At 45.0% G+C, this 22,618-nt stretch overlaps 1 protein-coding gene across 1 annotated transcript; it reads left to right on the forward strand.

Annotated features, from left to right (window-relative positions):
* Positions 1–18,956: 18,956 nt before the first annotated feature.
* PRR18 (proline rich 18) lies at positions 18,957–21,875 on the forward strand. The gene has a single exon (XM_083176472.1). The coding sequence runs from the start codon at positions 19,136–19,138 to the stop codon at positions 19,973–19,975; it is 840 nt and encodes a 279-aa protein (XP_083032598.1). The 5' UTR covers positions 18,957–19,135; the 3' UTR covers positions 19,976–21,875.
* The last annotated feature ends 743 nt before the right edge of the window (positions 21,876–22,618 follow it).

Genomic DNA, 22,618 nt, shown 5'->3' on the forward strand with positions numbered 1-22,618 from the left:
GTGTGGCGAGCGCAGAGAGCCCGCGTCCTCCGACCTTTTCATACACCCACTATCCACGTCGGCGTGGAGTTCATTTTAGATAGCATGGCGAGCGCAGCGTATTACTTTACATGTATTCCGCATGCGCTCGCCACGCTTCGGGCTGAGCACTATCTAAAATCAACTCCACGCCGACGTGGATAGTGGGGGTATGAAAAGGTCGGAGGACGCGTACCGCTGCCCCTCGTGGGCTTGCTGCGCTCGCCACGCTTTGGGTTGGCGTTATTACTGGGGGTGCATTTAACATTGTAAGCACCCTTTACGGTGCTTATACAATTAATAATCTTATAGGGGGGCCATTTAACATTAAAAACACCCATTAGGGTGCTTATACAATTTAAAATCGTATACCATTGTATATGGTATACAATAGCATACAATGCAATGGTATATGACAGTGGTTCCCAAGCCTGGTCCTCAAGTACCCCCAACAGTGCACGTTTTCCAGGTCACCCGGCAGGTGCACTCATTATTCAGGCACATTTAAAAAGATCCACAGGTGGAGCTAATTATAGCACTTGTGAGTCTGTGTGGAGACCTGCAAAACGTGCACTGTTGGGGGTACTTGAGGACTAGGGTTGGGAACCACTGGTATATGATTTTAAATTGTATAACATCTGGTGCCATCGCGCAACATCGCATCGCATACCATTGTAAGGCTTATGGTATGTGATGCGATGGGCGCCTTGCTAGGAAACAAGTACCTAGTTGCTATACCTTTAGAATTCTGTGGAAGCATTATAAGCAGTTTCCATGTCAAAGTGCCTGTACGTAGCCATTTGAAACCACATGTTTATAACTTTTTCATTAAATATGCTGTAAATCCAGACTTGCCAACCTTATGGTCCACGCTTAAGGGAGTGGCCAAGCAGGAAGTCGCTTTATGCGAGAGGAGAGTTGTAATTGCATCATCATGGCTGTGCCCCCCACAGTCTCCAGAAAAAATGGGTGTTGTCACTGGCGCTGCATCCCCTACATTTATTTCGATTCACCAATAAGCTGCGGTGAATTTAAGTGATCCTCCTGTGTCTAGACGGGGGAACCCATGCTGCTAACTGACCTCAACTCAAAGCCCTATGTGCATATAGGGGTTTCTTTGTACTTGGAACTCGATGGTCTTCCTCCTATTCAACTTCCAATTTAAAAAACAATACCATCAGCAACCGTGCATCTGCTAGATCGATACTGACCTTATATCCATACCCTATTTGCACATAAAGGTATCTTTGACAATTTTCTCTGTACCACAACTTCACTCTCACAGATTCACCCCTTGTGTCCAACACTCACCTAGGGACCAAGCCCTTTGTGTGTGGGATTTTGGAGTTTGTGTGTGGGACTGGGTTATCCCAGGTGGAGGTCATAGGCTGCGGTATCCATTAGCGCGGTTATTGTTTGGTAGAATTGTTTGTTGTGCCCCCAACAGTGTCATGCTGTAGACGGGGCTACAATAATGCAATTCAGCCATAGGTTTCTGATGGCACTACATTATACTGTAGCTCGTAGAGTACAATTGGTACTGTATCACAGTAGCTATTACTGTGTTTTCAAATGTAGACTGAACCAACATCAAACTAGAGAGGATTAATACATCACTAGGTACTTGTTTCCTAGCACGGCCACAATCTTGTGGATCGTGTACCTTTAAGTTAAGGTACACGATGGACCCGATTTCCTTTGAAATCAGGTCCATTTTGCCGGCAAAGGTACAATATCGGGGGCATCGCGTCGGTCGGGACCATTAACATTGGTCACGACGCGACCGACGCGATGCCCCCGATTTTTCCATAGGCTTCAATGTTAAAATATTTTTTAACATTGAAATCGTGAGGATCGTGTCGGCAAAGGTACAATATCGGGGGCATCGCGTCGGTCGGGACCATTAACATTGGTCCCGACGCGATGCCCCCGATTTTGCCATAGGCTTCAATGTTAAAATATTTTTTAACATTGAAATCGTGAGAAAATGTGAAAAATGTGAAATGGGCCAATATGACCCATTTCACATTATAGATGTCCCCGTCGTCACCCCACGATAGACTCCAACCCGAAGCGTGGCGGCGGTGCGCGTCCTCCGACCTTTTCATTCCCCTACTATCCACGTCGGCGTGGAGTTGAGAATAGAATAGTGTGGCGAGCGCAGCGAGCCACCGAGCCCGAAGCGTGGCGAGCGGACGCGTATAACTTCAGGTATACGCGTCCCCTCGCGGGGCTCGCCACGCTTCGGGCTCGGTGGCTCGCTGCGCTCGCCACACTATTCTATTCTCAACTCCACGCCGACGTGGATAGTAGGGGAATGAAAAGGTCGGAGGACGCGCACCGCCGCCCCTCGCGGGCTCGCTGCGCTCGCCACGCTTCAGGTTGGCGTCTATCGTGGGGTGGGGTTTACGTAGTTAAATTTGGGGGTGTAGGGAATATTTTACATTGAATCCAATGTAAAATCGGGTCCCAGGGACCCGATTTACATTTCATTCAATCAAAAAATCGGGTCGGTCACGTCGATCGCATCGCATGCGACCAAATCGCATGCGATGCGATCGACGCGATTTTTCCGACACGACCACCCCGATGTAAATCGGGGTGGCCGTGCTAGGAAACAAGTACCCATCACTATATTGGTGTGCCATTGGTTTCAATATGCTTGGCAGTCTAGTGGCTCTCTGACTGTTAAGCTGCTGTGACAAACCTTTACATTTCAAATAATACCCCACCTGCCCCACGGAGACTAAACACAGACCACAGGAGCCTCCATCAAGAAAACAACCCCCCCCCCCCCCCCGAATATCACAAGGGTCAAGAGATACACCAGAAATTGTTATAACCTCATATAGCACTCGTGTTCCTGTAACAGATGTTACAATTGATATAGATGGGTGCCCGCGTTAGATGAGTATTTGCAGTGTCGGGTTGTCACACGGCAAAGGTTATTTGTCTAGGAGACAGGAAGTGGATGGGGCCCCTACTCTGGGCAGGGCCAAATCATAAAAATAAGTCACTGGCTGACAGGTGGCCTTACAGGTGTCGGCCTACAGGGAATTGTCCCTTGACCAGGTCGGATGGCCAATCCAGCCTATGGCTAACATCTATAGTAATAATTGCAGTGTGACTTCTATCAAAAGTATCAATTCAGAATCAAAATAAACTTTATTGGCCATGTGTGCTTGCGCACACTAGGAATTTTTTATGGATTGCAGTGCAGCATCAAGCAGGGATGAAGGGGGTGGGGGGGCATTACATACATTACATTGAGATATTACATGTGAGGAACACATGCCCACCAAGCAGCACAGCGCCTAGGCAGCCATCAGCGGCACCACTGGTCACTTCTGCAGCCAGGTAGGTGACAATATAAGCAGGGACAGTATACTGGCACACAGAGAACATATACCCGCCAAGTTGCACAGCGCCTAGGCAGCCATCAGCGGTGCCACTAGCCAGGTCGGTAACAGTATGAGCAGACACATTGCAGTTATAGCAGAGACAGTACAGTTATCACACAGGGGACACAAGGTTACATATGGCTGAGTGCACAGATCCTAGGCACCCATATTGCGGCGGCAGTGTGGGGGAGGGGGCAGGCACAGGAAGAGTCACTGAGGCCTGGGACGGCAGTTGGGCCCTCTCTGGGCTGAGTTCCATGCCACTGCTCTCGATAGTCTTATCATGCCTCCTCCTTGGGGGGGGGGCACCGCCACAGAATAGGGGGCTCCTGCATCTGCTGGTGGTCAGTGGCTGGGGGGGCCTGTGAGCATGATCACTTCCAATGTGTCCAGGGGCCTTTGTTGGGGGCCATGACTGAGCAGTAGGCCAGAGTGTGAGACAGGGGGGCCAAGGCTGGGACTGCAGGGAAGGGGATGCCGGTGTCTCCCAGGAGCAGAGGCCTCCTCTCCTACCGACCTGCATGGGGGGTGGGCCAGGGATTCTCCTCACTGATGGTTGCCGGGATCTTGGACCTGAACCTGGATGCCTTCAGATGTTGGTGTGCGGCCTCTGCTAGGCCAGACTGCTGCTGCCTGGGGGGATCCCAGCCTTCTCTCCTTCCTTTGCCGCCGACGTCTCTCTCAGCGGCAAAGGGAGCTGCTCCATCGCTGCTGGGCATGTTCTCAGGGCTGCCAGCGGGGTCTCCAGGCAAACCCGCAGCAGCCGATGCTCCTTAACGCCGGGCAGATGGTGTCTCCGACTGCTTCATCTGGCGCCAGGGACCCTTCCTCCCCCCTGCATCCTTCTCCGTCCTTACAATGTCCAATGTCCGCCATGCCGAGCTCCCCTTCTCCAGGGGCCGGAGAATGGGAGCTCTGAGGGTGGAGGACGTAGCTCTCCTGCATGCGACCACCCCGTCGAAAGTCCATCAATTATCAATTCACAACTTCTTAAAAATTCTTATTGTGGCATATATGCTCCAGGATGATTTTACCAAACAAAATTCTTGTATTCTCTATAAGGCGTGGTAGTATTTATTTAATAACTGCTGTAGTAATTATTTAATTAGGTAGATTTTATTTACATTAAATGACTTATGCAGCTACTCGCAAACAGGTTACATTCCTTGTAACTGGATGTTTCTGTTTTTTTTTCTAGAATGTTTGTGAATAATAAAAAGGCTTTAACTATGTAACAGGTATAATAAATATTTGCTTGTTATTAAAATGTACCTGATACCTTTAAATTAAATTCAGTAATAAAATAATCATTAAATTATCATGGTTTGTGGCTAAAAGTTTGTAATTAGTACGGTCTTTGTTTTTCTGCCTTTTGTAATAATAATGAAAATGTAAAACAATCATATTTAATTCAGTTCAAATTGTATTTATTAACAGTTTCTTATATTATTTATTCTTATTATATTCTTTATTCTATTACGAAGTGGAATGCAAGCAAATAATGTAATACTGTTTCTGCTATAATGCACATATGTAGGTGAGGTGAAATTAGGGATGAGTAGCGATGTCTGATTTGTCACAAAGATTCATTTTTAATGAATGACACTTGATATTTGGATCTATTTTGAATTCATAGCATTTTCGTAAAGTCAATCTAAAAATACCAGTGCTGCTGCAGCAGCAGCATACTAACCAGTTTTCCATTGGTATGCGAATAATAAGTTTAAGGTGTGCAGTGCACATGGTCCCTGGGTACAGGGCGAAGGGGATCTATATTGTGCACACTACCCCCATATAATTCTACTCCTATCGCCATCTACTGTATCTCTGCACTACAACACAAATCCCCAGGAAAATGGAATGGTGGGATACATATGGATGACCAGCGGTCAGAACACCATTACCAGCATTCCAAATTAGGGAATCGCAACAGGTGTCAGTCAAGTATACTTGTCTTAGCCCTGCCCTCCCTAACCCTCCCTTGCAGCATCCGACCGTAACCCTCCTCGTATCCTGCAGCCTAACCCTACACCCCCTTTTGAATGCCTAACCCTGCCAGCAGCCTAACCCCAAGTCCCGACACTAGTGGTTAAACATAATAATTTTCCTAGGGGCTAAAGCATACGCTTCTCGATACTGGCAATGACTTTCTATTGGAAATCCTACCTGCCAGTAACCCGCATAAAAGGCAGTTCCCACCCTCCAGGACTGCCACTTCCTGCCTTTCCGGCATGGCCTAGCCTACTTTAAAGAGCTGAAGCCAGAGAGATCAGCTTTCCTGCATGCGCAGTATTATTGACGCTGCTTTATATGAGCCGAGCACAGTGTCTATCAACTGCACAGGTGCTGGGACCCAGATGATTGTACACAACATCAAAATAATATAGATCTTACAGATAATTACAAATCTTTTTTCTGAATTAAATCCAGATATACAGTACATATAGTAAATCCCCTGTCATTGTTTAATAGACGCTGTGCACTTGTGCACAACATCTATTCCTGCAGCCAGAGGCACTCGGGGCCTGACTAGGAGCTCACAGGGCCGCTGGCCAGGCCCCCACAGTGGCAGAAATGGGGGGGGTGGCCTCGCAGGAGCATCGTGAGTATAGGCCACACCCCCTTGCCAACAGGCCATGCCCCCAAAATTACAGACGACGTAGGCACGCACAGTGTCCCTCTTTCCATCACTCCAATGTTGCGAAGTATGGTTTATGTAATGTACCAATTACAAATGTTTTTTATATATTAGAGAACCCTTTACAGTGCCAGTGATTTGCCTGGCAATTTCTGCTTCCCCTCTTATTCTAAGCAACTCCTTCACCATCTCATCAGTCCATGTTGCCCTAACTGTATGCTCTGTAGGGTAGAAATATGCCAGCAATGCTTCTTGCAAGTGGCATACTCTGTATTGGATATGTTCACTGGATGCAGATACATTACTGATTGAGCCATCTGCTCCTGCATAGGAAGTATGCAAATATTAGCTATATGTACTTACTACACTACATAGCTCTGCCTAAGAGTAATGGTTTTAAACTAACAATTATACAGTCAGAATCTGCAGATTTATGGTGGTGAAATAATTCATGCGATTTCGATAAATTGCCACGACAAATCACATACCATCACATGATGCGCGGGCCTGCCGGTCGACCAGATATTATATGCAGCACATATCTATCTCATTGCATGTGCGATTACATTTATTTATTAACAGTTTCTTCTATAGCGCAGCATATTCCGTTGCGCTTTACAAAGGAGACAGTTATACAACAAACCCGGTATATACAGACAGTCAAAAGTAGGAGGATCTTTACATTACATGTGTTTTTTAATACGATCTGCAAGGACGGAGTAGCGGGAGGGCTGCTGGCAGCAGAATTTACTATAACTATATACGGTACTTATGTATTATCTGGGCTGCCAATTTTTTGATTGTATGCCTTAACTTAAGGCATACAATCAGATGCGATGCGATGACCCGATTTTTCCATAGGATTGAATGTTAAAATGGACTGAGTCCATTTTAACATGGAATTCAATGGAAAAAAGGGGTCCTTTTCATACCCCTACTATCCAAGTGGGCATGGAGTTGGATATAAACCTGTGGCGAGCGTAGCGAGCCACCGAGCCCGAAGCGTGGCGAGCGAACGGTATTTTGTGTCCCCTCGTGGGGCTCGGTGGCTTGCTACGCTCGCCACAGGTTTATATCCAACTCCATGCCCACTTGGATAGTAGGGGTATGAAAAGGACCCCTTTTCCCATTGAATTCCATGTTAAATGGACTCATTGAATCCTATGGAAAAATCGGGTCCATCGCATCGCATGCGATATGGTCGGATGCGATGCGATGGACCCGATTTCAAAATCGGCAGCCCAGTTAGTACATAAGTACCATATATATATATATATATATATATAGATATAGATATAGATAGAGAGAGAGAGGGGTTGTGTCCCTATCCTGCGCCTATAGGTGAGCAGCACTACTCTAAAGGTTCCGCCGCTAATGGGAGTCTGATGTACAAGATAGAGAAAAGAAGGTGTAGAGGTGCGCTCAGAAGGTGATGTCACCAATCCACAATTGTAAAAATACTAAATTTATTTCATACAATAAAATAATTTAAAATACATTTGTTATGAGTGGTTTATAGAGATTGTTGGTGGATCGTTGTAATTCATAATGACTCCAAACATAGGTGTAGATTGATCATGCGAAAAAACCCTACGCGTTTCGTCCACTTGGGACTTCCTCAGGGGTAGTACACCAGGATCTATGGAATCTTTATACCTTGGTACAATACATATACATTGAAGTACACTCTTTAGAAGTTATTTACGGAAGGTGTGGTCACCGTTGTGAATCCGGATGACCCTGTAATGCTCCACTATAAAATGCAACGATATCAGGATAAAAAGGCGAAATAACACACCTCTCCAACTGATGTCAATTTCAGCTATACAGTTGATTCAGAATCAACTATCCACAGTCACGATCAGCAATATATATATATAGGGATAGGAAAAATCTGAGTCACTCCATGGGTCTTAGTAAATATAAAGAATCTTTATGTAAGCATGATGAAGCTGATAAATCAAATACAAGAGCATGGGTCACAAGTTCGACGTTTCAATATCATAGATATTTTCCTCAAGACGACTCATGCAGAAAATACATTACTTGCACGGAGGCGAGATAACAAAGACCGCGCACGAAGGCGCACATACAAATATTTATACATACCCGCTCCTGTTCTCTGCCACGGCCGGGTGCAGCACCCTGACCGTCCCACGGGACGCTGCGCATACTGCTGACGTCAGTCCTAATCTGGCTGCTAAGCAACCAGCACGGACGCTGTCCCTGGCCGCAGCAGAAATGCTGGTGGCACATGAAAGGCAATGGGGATGCACAAAGCTATGTGAGTTAATACACAATAATGAGCCAATAACAAAGTGAAAAGACACAATAATGATGAACACTGGGGATGGGGAATGAAAACCCATAATCAAAGGAATGTCTGCCATGTGAACCGTTCATTCAGACCCCGCGGTATAGAATAACAGAATAACATGTATACCACATGTGTGGTCAGACATGTGAGGACGAATTTGATGCGAAAGGAGTGTTCACTGTGTGGATGTTGGAAGGATTAGTAAAACAAGACATTTTTTCCCTCAGCACACTGAGCAATGCTAGTAACCAATCTAGAACACTACATGATAATAGAATTCAGAGATATTGGTTGCATATACCTGCGCAGGTGTATGCTATGCCCCCAAGCCGCGTCAAGGCTTCTCTGTATATTGGGGGTCCCTAGCGCTATATCTAGGTGCAGGTTGCGGCACCCCAAAAAACCATCATAAGCTGGGAAGCCCAGTGCGGCATGCCAGTGATATACTAAGTGTTAATAATTAGTGATAGGAAGCCGAAGCTATATAAAAGGGAGAGATAAATGAATGTAATTAAAACAGGATAGTGTTAGTGAGGGAAAGGTGTTAATAGAATGTAAGGGCATGCCGCACTAAAAAGCCACCCAGCCCATCCAGTCCAGGAGCACCGCACCCCGCCCCACACCACCGTTACGCTAAATTGGGTCTACGATTAACCAGCAAGGAGCCACATGATAATGGCTCCTTACTTGATATATCCAAACTAAGAGCTACCTACCTTGGAGCAACCCCGGACTACTCCATGTGGCATATCAGGACCCACATCTCCTCCTAATATGGGCTCCCTTCTGCCTCTAACAACATACATACAGATAGTGGTAGATGCTCAATTAGTTCAGTAGCATTTCACAGGTGCATGAGGGAGGGGTTAATTACTGGGTAAGTAAAACAAGACATTTTTTCCCTCAGCACACTGAGCAATGCTAGTAATCAATCTAGAACACTACATGATAATAGAATTCAGAGATATTGGTTACATATACCTGCGCAGGTGTATGCTATGCCCCCAAGCCGCGTCAAGGCTTCTCTGTATATTGGTGGTCCCTAGCGCTTTATCTAGGTGCAGGTTGCGGCACCCCAAAAAACCATCATAAGCTGGGAAGCCCAGTGCGGCATGCCAGTGATATACTAAGTGTTAATAATTAGTGATAGGAAGCCGAAGCTATATAAAAGGGAGAGATAAATGAATGTAATTAAAATAGGATAGTGTTAGTGAGGGAAAGGTGTTAATAGAATGTAAGGGCATGCTGCACTAAAAAGCCACCCAGCCCATCCAGTCCAGGAGCACCGCACCCCACAACACCGTTACCCTACATTGGGTCTACGATTAACCAGCAAGGAGCCACATGATAATGGCTCCTTACTTGATATATCCAAACTAAGAGCTACCTACCTTGGAGCAACCCCGGACTACTCCATGTGGCATATCAGGACCCACATCTCCTCCTAATATGGGCTCCCTTCTGCCTCTAACAACATACATACAGATAGTGGTAGATGCTCAATTAGTCCAGTAGCATTTCCCAGGTGCATGAGGGAGGGGTTAATTACTGGGTAATCTAGAACACTACACACTACTGTAGTGTTCTAGATTGGTTACTAGCATTGCTCAGTGTGCTGAGGGAAAAAATGTCTTGTTTTACTTACCCAGTAATTAACCCCTCCCTCATGCACCTGGGAAATGCTACTGAACTAATTGAGCATCTACCACTATCTGTATGTATGTTGTTAGAGGCAGAAGGGAGCCCATATTAGGAAGAGATGTGGGTCCTGATATGCCACATGGAGTAGTCCGGGGTTGCTCCAAGGTAGGTAGCTCTTAGTTTGGATATATCAAGTAAGGAGCCATTATCATGTGGCTCCTTGCTGGTTAATCGTAGACCCAATTTAGGTTAACGGTGGTGTGGGGTGCGGTGCTCCTGGACTGGATGGGCTGGGTGGCTTTTTAGTGCGGCATGCCCTTACATTCTATTAACACCTTTCCCTCACTAACACTATCCTATTTTAATTACATTAATTTATCTCTCCCTTTTATATAGCTTCGGCTTCCTATCACTAATTATTAACACTTAGTATATCACTGGCATGCCGCACTGGGCTTCCCAGCTTATGATGTTTTTTTGGGGTGCCGCAACCTGCACCTAGATATAGCGCTAGGGACCCCCAATATACAGAGAAGCCTTGACGCGGCTTGGGGGCATAGCATACACCTGCGCAGGTATATGTAACCAATATCTCTGAATTCTATTATCATGTAGTGTTCTAGATTGGTTACTAGCATTGCTCAGTGTGCTGAGGGAAAAAATGTCTTGTTTTACTTACCCAGTAATTAACCCCTCCCTCATGCACCTGGGAAATGCTACTGAACTAATTGAGCATCTACCACTATCTGTATGTATGTTGGAAGGATTTGCATACTACCAGGTTTTTGCACGTGGTGCACTTAAGACACTTAAAGCATCCTGGTGGTCTCTGCAGCAAGTGTGTTCTGGGTTGGTCGCTGGAGAACCCAGTGATGTCAGTTTGCATGACAAAATCCTTAATGTTACGTCCTCTGGTGTAACAAGATAGGGGACGTACCGAGTGAAAGCAAGGTAGGGTGGGGTCAGTCTTTACAATTGGCCACAACGCTCTGGTTTCCCGTTGTACCACCGTGCTAGCGGTGGTGAATTGTTGTTTCCACGGTAAGACTTGTTATGAAGCTTTAGGCTGACTAGATAGTAACTGAGACCTGGGCATGGACAGTACTTCTTGTTGGGTTTTCTTGAGACAATTTAAGTTGTATCCTCTGATGTGAAATTTATTCACTACCATGTTGGTACTTTTTAGTTGCCTCGACAGCTGTACTAGATATTCTTGCCACCCTCATCAACTGAGATCTAGGGAGACCCATTCTGAGTGGCTTGGGGTGGTGGCTGGAGGCCAACAACAGGGTGTTGCGATCGGTGGGTTTCGTATACACCCCTGTGGTGATCTTTCCATCCTTGATGTTAATCAGTACTTCTAAGAAGTTGATGCTCTGGTGCTGTATGTTGATAGTGTATTTTATAGGTGTCCTGCTTTGATTAATCCACTCAATATGATGTTCAAGTTCAGGTATAGGTCCTGTCCACAGCAAGAATAGATCATCTATAAATCTTACAAACATCAGGACATGTTGGTTAAATGTCTGCTGACCCAAAAATTTCTCCTGTTCCTCCTCAAACATATAGATGTTGGCGAAGCTCGGTGCCACCGGGCTCCCCATAGCGCACCCACTTAATTGTTGGAAGAATTTTCATTCCAATGTGAGAGATAGCAATTGTAAAAAGTGGTCCATCTCCTGTATGTTGTTTTGACGTAAAAAAGAGGCCACTGCTGCAACCCCTGCCTGTTGTGGGATGGATGTGTATAAACTACACACATCCATTGTGACCAAAACAGTATTTTCAGGAACAGTGTCAAACAGTTGAAGACGGTTAAGAAATGCAGTGGTGTCCCTGATGAAGGTGACCTGGGACTGAATATAAGGTTGCAGTATAGTGTCTAGCAGTTTGGAAATAGGTTGATACAGTGACTGATTAGCCGTGATAATGGGTCTTCCGGGGGGTTTGGTGATACTTTTATGAATTTTGGGAACAGTGTAGATTAGTGGGACGACCGGATATGGTTGGTTTAATGCAGAGGCCAATTTTTCCTCCAATTTGCCTTCATTGACAGCTTGATGTAAAATGGCGTTTGTATTGAATGGTGGGATCATTGGGAAGTCTTACATATGTATCGGCATCAGATAGTTGGGATTCCAACTTCGTCTTATAGTCTTCAAGATTTTGGACTACTATCGCCCCACCTTTATCTGCTGGGCGTATGATTATGTGACGGTATTGAGAAAGCTGTCTGAGGGCCTCTTGTTTCTGTCGGGGCATATTATGATGAATGGCAGGTGCTGCTGCATTGTACTTAGCTACCGAGGCATCGATGAGACGGGAGAAAGTGGGAATGGAGGTGTTGATGGAATTCGGATCAAAGGTGGATTTTGACCGGGAACGAATGAATTGTTGGATATTAGATGTGGGTTCATTGGTGTTTTGATGTTGAAATGTTCCTTTAATCTTAAGTTGCGTTCAAATCTATATAGGTCGATCTGCCACTGAAATTCATTGAATTTGTTGGTGGGGATAAAGGTAAGTCCCCGATTGAGTACTGAGATCTCCGTGGGAGAGAGTGAGTGGGATGAAAGATTATATATCAATTCAGGGCCAGAGCTTTCAGCTCGCGCGATCCGCTAGTTCTGGCTCCCCCGGCCGGTGGACGCCCTCTGCCTCTTCGTTGTTTTTGGGTGCCTGACGCCTCTCCTAAAGGGACATCAGTGTTTTGTGATGGTTCATCCGATTCCCTAATGCGAAAGTCGCTGTCGGAGTTCGATGTTTGAACCTCACGGGTCCGATTTTCCCTTCTTCTACGATAGGAGAAATTTTCACCACAGGTCTGTGGTTGTGGATACGAGTCGCCCCCCATGAGCCAACTGTATACCCAGTTCTCCTTGTAGTCACGAGTGACCGTGCCCAATTTATTGTCTTTGAATTTAAGGAGATCCTGTTTGTATTTTTCCACTTTTTGATTAATGGACAGGAGCCATTCAGGGTTGGTGGTACGTATGGTGGGTATGTCGAAGGTAGTCTCCAATGCTGTGATTTTTTTCTTTAACCAGCTGGAGTTCGCGGGCTGACTCTTCAATTACTAGTAGCTCCTCAGTGTCCTGCAGATTCCACCATATAGGTAAAACTGTCAGGACCATCCGCGAGCGCATGGCGCTTCATAGGTCAGCAATTAATCAAGCGCTACTCACCAAGAAATCGGACCAACCAGTGGCCCGACATTGGTTGGAGTCTAAACACACTATTGCTGATATGAGATTTATGAGCATCGACCATGTCCCCGCATCTATGAGAGGGGGAGACAGGAATGGCCAGCTACTGAGACTTAAATCCAAATGGATTTACCGCTTGCAGACTATCAGACCACGGGGTCTGAATGAACGGTTCACATGGCAGACATTCCTTTGATTATGGGATTTCATTCCCCATCCCCAGTGTTTATCATTATTGTGTCTTTTCACTTTGTTATTTGCTCATTATTGTGTATTAACTCACATAGCTTTGTGCATCCCCAGTGCCTTTCATGTGCCGCCAGCATTTCTGCTGCGGCCGGGGACAGCTGGTTGCTTAGCAGCCAGATTAGGACTGACGTCAGCAGTATGCGCTGCATCCCGTGGGACGGTCAGCATGCTGCACCCGGCCGTGGCAGAGAACAGAAGCGGGTATGTATAAATATTTGTATGTGCGCCTCCGTGCGCTGTCTTTGTTATCTCACCTCCGTGCAAGTAATGTATTTTCTGCATGAGTCGTCTTGAGGAAAATATCTATGATATTGAAACGTCGACCTTGTGACCCATGCCGTTGTATTTGATTTATCAGCTTCATCATGCTTACATAAAGATTCTCTATATTTACTAAGACCCATGGAGTGACTCAGATTTTTCCTATCCCTACCAATCCCACTGAGGACACCCGGGGCAGCTATCCACATTGGAGAAGTGCCGGTTCGCCCACACACCTGTGTGTGTGTGTGTGTATATGTATGTATGTATGTATATATGTATGTATTAAAAACTTCACTGTTTGTTAAGTCTACAGACAGGAACATGTTATTGTCCCCTGCCAGCTTTCATCCACCTTCAGTCACTAAGGGGCTGCCTTACTCGCAGATGCTGCGGGTTCGCAGGATCTGCATTGATGAGGAGGATGTCCAAGTACAGTTAGACCAAATGATACAAAAATTTTTGGAAAGGGGGTACAATTATGAACAATTGCTAGAGGCCAAGAAGAAGGTCCTAGCGATTTCCAGAACCAGAGCTCTTAAACGCAAGCCCCGTAATGCTTCAGTTAATAAGATTTTTTGGCCTAATCGGTACAACACAGCTAGCGCAAAGGCCAGCGCGGCTGTTAAAACATATTGGCCAATAATATCCACCGATAGAGACTTACCTAGGGATCACCGGCCCTTTAAAAATGGGTAATACAGAGAGGAAAAGATGCCCTTCACCTAGTACATAGCGCTTTCAATTACTTCCCTGGTTACGGTGGGGTCTTGATAGCTTTCTTCTGCTGTTTCTCTTCGTTTAGAATATATGAAACAAATAAGAGAGAGAAAAGAAGGCCTCCAACCTTGTGTAATATGGTTATTTTTGTAGGTGGTATATCACCATATGACTGGTGTATACCTACATGTATATAGGGTATGGATATATATTCGGGGGGTTTCCCCTTTCAGAGTACTCACACTAGTGGTGTGGCAATGCGCATATCAGAGAGGTTCTTTCTATTCTCCTAATTTCATTACGATCAACAGGAGAATAGAAAGAACCTCTCTGATATGCGCATTGCCACACCACTAGTGTGAGTACTCTGAAAGGGGAAACCCCCCGAATATATATCCATACTCTATATACATGTAGGTATACACCAGTCATATGGTGATATACCACCTACAAAAATAACCATATTACACAAGGTTGGAGGCCTTCTTTTCTCTCTCTTATTTGTTTCATATATTCTAAACAAAGAGAAACAGCAGAAGAAAGCTATCAAGACCCCACCATAACCAGGGAAGTAATTGAAAGCGCTATGTACTAGGTGAAGGACATGTGGACGGGTGACAACATACAACATCCTGTTAAAAACATCACTTTTCCCATTAAATATAGGGTCACTTGTTCCACCACCCATGTAGTTTATGCATTTGTCTGCCCTTGCGGCAAATATTACATTGGCAAGACAGATTGTCAATTCAAGGTCCGTATGGCACAGCACAGGATGGCCATACGCACTGCGGTATTAAAGGGGTCTAGCGAACAACCTGTCGCCAGACATTATGCAGTGATGGGGCATTCCCCCACTGCTTTTAAACACAAAATTATTGATCATGTTCCCCCATCAGTCAGAGGGGGTAACAGATCTAAGCTTCTTCTGCAGCGGGAGACTGAGTGGATTTACAGACTGGGAACTCTCAGTCCTCAAGGGTTAAATAAGACTCTTGGGCTGCACTGTTTTTTATAATGCATTTTTCCTATGACTATTTATGTTACCTGTATTACCACATCTTTTACATCTGCAGCAACAGCACTTAGGTGCTTAGGCTTTATGTGCGATTTTATGTTGTGTAATAATATGCAATTCTTTTGCTACTATGTTTATATCTGATCGCAGCCCATTTCATTCATACATGTCATTTGTTTCAGTGTTGATAAAGTTTATTGTGGGTGTGGGAGCACTGTGATGACGTCACGGCCCGGCTTGTGTTGGGGGCGGAGCTACGCCTGCTGCCCGGCATTGACAGACTCACATGGTGAAGGGAGCACATAAAGATGGTGAGTGCAATTTTGTTTTATGCTCTGATGAAAATAAGTAAACCTTATTGAAACGTCGGCTAATACCCGTGTGAGGCTGTGCTTCTTGTTCAGTTGATTCCTGAGTGCCGCCGGAATATTGCGATATTGTGGGACTGCCTTGGTTCCTAAATGCGGATGGCAACAGGCTAAGTAAGCCTTGTATAGCGAGTGCCAGGACCCACCAACCATTATATATATATATATAATTCATGAACTAAAACCCCATTATTTATTTATTGATTATTTGAATGTTAAGGTGAGTTAGTTTATTGTAGTGAGTGCTGGGCCCCCTGTGTTTGTATTTACTAGAGTGTGTGGTCACAGGCCACCGCACCCCATTCTGGGATGTGGGTGCTGTTTGCACCCCATTCCTAGGAATGGTGAGTGTGTTGGTACTTCTGTATCTATATATTTGGGTTGATTTTTAATTAACCTCTGTTACTGTGATCATAGCTTTCTCATGCACCCTAGATAAGCTCATTTACCTGAAACCTGTGACAGCTGCCCCTTTAATACTAATTCAGGTGCTGTGTTTGGGATTGTCTCATCTTATAAAAGCCATAAGTTACTTGGCAGTTGAGCATTAACCCAGGAAAAAAACACATGTTCATTTTAGCTATGATGTGTAAGCAGGTGCCAGGTTCCCAAGAAAACCAGTTTTTAGTGTAGGACTTGCAGTGAAATGGGGTCCCTTGGCGATGGGCTGCAAGCTTAAATGCATTGATCAATTCATGAACTAAAACCCCATTATTTATTTATTGATTATTTGAATGTTAAGGTGAGTTAGTTTATTGTAGTGAGTGCTGGGCCCCCTGTGTTTGTATTTACTAGAGTGTGTGGTCACAGGCCACCGCACCCCACCCTGGGATGTGGGTGCTGTTTGCACCCCATTCCTAGGAATGGTGAGTGTGTTGGTACTTCTGTATCTATCTATCTATATATATATATATATATATATATATATATATATATATATATATATATATATATATATATATATATATATATATTTATGTAATATCTGGTGGGCTCCCGTTTTTCTTATGAGACCGCGTCCCCTCGCGGGGCTCGGTGCACTCACCACGCTTCGGGCACGGTGGCTCGCTGCACTCGCCACACTATATAAAATCAACTCCATGCGTAGTTGGATAGTAGGGGTATGAAAAAATGGGGTGCATTTAACATGGGAGCCCAGATAATACATAAGTACACACACACACACACACACACACACAGTACAATCCAGAAAATAGTTCTATAAATCTTGTTACATTTATTTGAAAGAAAATACGGTACTTGTTTCCTAGCACGGCGCCCATCGGGTCCCATCGCATACGTTAACTTAACTTAAGGTATGCGATGGGACAGACGGACCCGATTTTCGGGCTTTTTTGGAGGTTTCCCGACAAATGTAAAATCGGGTCCAAGCATTGTATGTAATGTTAAATTCCTATGTAAAATCGGGTCCATTGTATGCCATTATAATGGCATACAATGCGATGGACCCGATTTTACATAGGAACCAATGTTAAATGGCCCCCACATACCCAATTTTTGTTTGTATACCCACCCTGATGGGTAATTTCTATGTCAAATGCCCCCCCATTGTTAACGCCACCCCACGATGAACGCCAACCCAAAGCATGCTGAACGCAGCGAGCCTGCCCGGGGCGGCGGTACGCGTCCTCCGACCTTTTCATACCCCCACTATCCACGTCGACGTGAAGTTGATTTTATATAATGTGGGGAGCAGCGAGCCCCGCGAGAGGACGCGTAATACGTCTGAAGTAATGCGCGTCCGCTCGCCATGCTTCGGGTGCGGCTGCTTGCTACACTATATAAAATCAACTCCACGCCGACGTGGATAGTCGGGGTATGAAAAGGTTGGAGGACGCATACCGCTGCGCTCGCCACGCTTTGGGTTCACGTTGATCGTGGCATTAACAATGGGAGGGCATACAATGAAAAATGGGGTCTGGGGGGCATTTAACATTTGGCCAATGTAAAATCGGGTCTCAGGGACCATTTAACATTGGTTCCAATGTAAAAAATCTGGTCGGTCGGGTCAATCGCATTGCATGCAATATGGTTGACCCGATTTCTGCAACCCGACTGCATACAATTAAAATCGGTGGCGCCGTGCTAGGAAACAAGAACCGAAAATACATTGTGGTGTGAAAAGGAGGCTTTGGCTTTAGAATGCAAAGCTGGTGTTGTAACACAATGTACATAAAGTAATAGTTCCATCAGTAAGTTACATTGGCACAGCCATCTGGCAGTTCCCTTAAGAACTTTACCCCCCACAGTACTTGCACCTTAGGCTGCAGCCGGTACTTGTCTACTTTCACGGCTCCCGGATTTTTCCGGGGGTTTTATGCATTTGTTGTAAAAATCGCATGCCATCGCATCGCATGCCATGCGATTTTGATCACAAATGCATTTAAATTAGTAGCAAACATGTTAAATGCACCCCAAATGTCTTTTTTCACACTGTACCACCCCCCACTATCAACGCCAACCCGAAGCGTGGTGAGCGCAGCGAGCCCGCGAGGGGCGGCGGTACGTGTCCTACGACCTTTTCATACCCCCACTATCCTTGTCGGCGTGGAGTTGAGAATAGAAGGTGTGGCGAGCGCAGTGAGCCACCAAGCCCGAAGCGTGGCGAGGGGACGTGGATACCTTCACAGGTATCCGTGTCCCCGCTCGCCACTTTCTATTCTCAACTCCACGCCGACGTGGATAGTGGGGGTATGCAAAGGTCGTAGGACGCGTACCACCGCCCCTCGCGGGCTCACTGCGCTCGCCACGCTTCGGGTTGGCGTTCATAGTGGGGGTGGTACAGTAACAAATGCCCTTTGGGGTGCATTTAACATGATTTTAACACATGTCAATGATTTCTGTGAAAAATGGCATCGCATCGCATGCGATGGCATGCGATGCAATTTTTTCCTATAGGATGCCCATCGTGGGAGCCGTGATACTACACAAGTACCCTGCAGCGTATTGGTTAATCAGGCACTGATAGGGAGACTATTTTCAAAAGTTAATGCTATTCATGGGGGCTAAGACTTTTCCACAGAGAAGGGCTACAAGTTTAGTATGCTGCACACGCAGTTACCGGCTGTCTCCATCTTCTTATGAAGTATTCTGTGATTAGGACATTGCCGCATGAGTGGAGACCTGTATAACCAGTTTCCCCACGACACACGCGTGTGTGTCTTCAGAGGAAATGACTGTAGTAGTGAATCAGCCTCTAGCTGGGAGGGTTATTGTCCTCTAGCCATTGTGTTCAGGCTACATAGGGATCGGGCAGCGTGGAGGAGCAGCAGCAGTGATGTCCTTCCCTCCTATCCCGCAGCACAAGCCGGCGCTTCCCTCCAGGCTGCAGCTCAGCAAAGCCCAGCAGCCGCCACCTCTGGCCGCAGCCACGGACAAGGAGGACCTGTCACGCTCCTGGCCATCCGCCACTCTCTGGAGGCAGTTGGAGAGGAGGCATCGGGCCAGTGCCTCCAACCTCAGCCAGCCAGTAGACATTGTGCATCCAGCCCGGCGCTTTCTGGATCAGGTTCCAAGAGCGATAACGCGCTCCTACGAGAGCATTATACAGCCCAGGCCAGCTGCTTTAACCCGGGCCAGGCGGGAACTAGCCAAAGACCCCTCCAGGAGACCCCAGCAGCAAGCACAGCTCGCCCCTCCTGCACAGGAGCCCGTGACTGGCGTGCTTCAGTGCTCCCAGAGACTGCAGCCGGAGCCCCCGCAGACCGCAGACGTGCGCTTCTCCCTGTGCCTGACACCCGAGGCCATCCTGGTCATTCAGAAGAGGAACTTGGAGAAACAACTCGCCCAGCAGCAGCAACGCAGTGCCAGCTCCCGGAGGGTGTGCGGTGGCGGTATCAGGCACCCCCGGGGTCCAAGGACCCGCACGGAGCCCGCACAGAGCAACCCTCTGCAGAGATCAGCTCCTGATGTCAGGGAGCTGGTGAAGATATCGCTGCTCAACGAGCAACATCGCTACGATGATATGGAGTATGAGGACGAGTGCTGGCTGCGGGAGGGGGATGAGGGACTGGTGAGAAAGTGCACGGAGTGGCTGCAGGGGGTGGAGATGGCCGCGGGGAGAGAAAGAGACCTCCGAGACAAACTGCAGGCGCTACCCCACCTTAGCTCGTTCTGATGCTGCTGAATATATATAATATATTTTTAATATGCTGCACGTATGACTCGTGTCTGCCGCTGTACACTGGTGCACAATTTATTGGAAGAACTAGTTCTTACAGCTAAAGACATATCAATGCCCGTAAGCAGTGTAGGTGCCCCTGCGTACATCCCATTGCATGGTAAAAAAAAGTATGTGCTGCTATTTTTTAACTAGGTACTGCATCACACGCAAATAGTATGCCATTTGCGTGCGATGCGATCTAGACCAAAAGGCATGCAATGATCGCACCGTGTATGGGCACCTTGACTGTGTGCGGTGGGGTGCCTTGGGTTGGTGGTCCAGGAATAATTAATATTTAACTTTGTCCATATAATAGGTGATTTCAGTCCATTACCACAGAACTACAGGTGCATACACACTAAACAATATTATCATTACTATTGTGTACGCACTATATTGTTTACAATGCACGCTCCCAAGGGTTGTGAACAATGTCCTTCTTTGTCCTGCATGTACAGATGACATTGTTAACTAGGGCTGCCTCTGCTTCCCACCCATCGTGTGTTGCTGCTGGCACACTTGCCAATGCTCGCACTTCTGCTGGGTCCCGTTGCTATAGACATTGCTGGGTATGCACATTGTGTAGTGTGTGTACACAGTTTAACCCTATGGATGACATAAACATAATTTACTTGATTTAATTTTTTTCACAAAAATTTTAAATAAGAAACTTTTGGCCTAGGGCGCCATGATTCTAAACACTTTTGGGAACCATTGGTCTTTAGCGGTGGTTACCAAATGTTTTTGAATCACAGCGCAGTATCAGCATTTTTATTTATGGCAACCAGGAGCCAAAGTTATACTTATCAAGACATTAAGGAAAAAATATAAAATTACAGTAAATAGTAAACTGTGTTGTGTGTCATCCTTCGGGTTAGATATGTGTAAAATAAAATTATTTGGTTCTGTCTGTCCACATATTCTAGGTTTGAAAGCCACAAATAGTGGTTAGGCCTATTAAATTCACCATAGATTATTTAAATTTGTCTTAGATCCCAACCCAAGGTACCGATGCAAATGTTCCAAGGCACCCAGTTTGGGAACCACTGGTCTATAGTATTTCAAAAGGAACTTCAAGATTGAAATGAAAATCAGTGAATCAACATCACCACCACTGTTTAAAACAATTTAAAGCTTCCCATAATTATATACACAAAGGACAGTTTCACCTAATTATAAAAGCAACAGAACTACAGCAGCAGCAGCATCGTTCTAGTTATGGGTATTGTTGCTTTGTTACCCATTGGATGTTTGCAGCGAAGATTCCTTTTTGGAGCACAGGCTAAACCTGTTTATTTAACCTGGAGTCAACTGGCTTTTAATTGCCTAGTTTTAATGCAGCATTGAGATCCATCAATGTAACTGATCTCTATAGCGTTCAGGACTGATGCTTCTGGGTGGGACTCGGGAGTGTGTGTTTTATAGTCTTTGATGTGTGTTAAAATACAAACCCCAATCAAGTACCTGTTTCTCTCACTCAATGTCCAAAAGAGTGTGATAAACTGTATGAATGTGTATTGTTTAAATGCATTCTTTGTCAATGAAAATAGTTTTTTTTAAAATATTCTAATATTGTTGGGTCTCAAAAATAATAATACATTGATGCCACTTCCTGATCATAGGACCAATCCAAAGCACTGGATTTCAGTTGGAGATGGAGATTACCCAATGATCATTGGGAAAAAAATGGCTGCATAGAGCAGCCTTGGGAATCAGTGACTGCCTATTCCTCCTGACAACAAGTGCCTGCTTTCATCTAATTTCTATATGCATTTTTTGTGTTGTATTAGAGTAGGGAAGAAAATTATTTCAAACTGTTTTTTTTTTTAATATATATATATATATATATATATATATATATATATATATATATAAAGACGCAATAGATTTGTTTTATTAATTGTTTTATTTGTGAATACATAATGATAAATATTGTATTATTTATAGTTCAATTCCTCTAAATGACAGGAGGTATTTTGTACCTCAATGTCCAGAATCATTATACGTACCTGTAATTAAGATGTCAGTCACTGGCAATTTTTGGACAATTTTTGTTCAATATTTTACTGAAAAAAATCTGTTTTTGCATAAGTTACTTTGAAACATAGGTGAAAGTGATCAGAAAACCGTCCCAAGAGCCATCAGAAATTAGATTCAGAAATATAGGCCAACTTCATTTTTCTCACATATGAATAGGTTTTCTCCTATATCAAATGTGTACTTTTATAAAATATTTATATGTTTATATCGTAAATAAATCATATTTGTTTTAAGGTTTTTATACATTTTTGAATTTTTACAGTGTTAACATGTGTAACATGAAGATAAATTCCAGTTTGTTTCCCCCCTTTTACCAACACTTATAACCCCAAATGGTTAATATAGCTAATAGTAACTGGTTTGCAAGCTTGGGACAGATCAGTTAGAAAATCTAGGTCATCAGCTTTACCTAGAAAAATAAAATAAAAGACAACCTGGTCAATGTAGTCTGCCCTAAACACATTTACAAGCACAACTAGCGTTCTCTTTTTTCTTTTTCTTTCTAAGAAGAGCTATTAGACCTATAGATAGCAATTATAGAAGCTATACTGTATGCTG

The sequence above is a fragment of the Crinia signifera genome, chromosome 3 (assembly GCF_055691185.1).
Source record: "Crinia signifera chromosome 3, ASM5569118v1, whole genome shotgun sequence".
NCBI lineage: Eukaryota > Metazoa > Chordata > Amphibia > Anura > Myobatrachidae > Crinia > Crinia signifera.

What these genes read in the sequence shown, in the direction of transcription:
- PRR18 (XM_083176472.1), top strand. Translation starts at nt 19,136, where the DNA reads ATGTCCTTCCCTCCTATCCCGCAGCACAAGCCGGCGCTTCCCTCCAGG.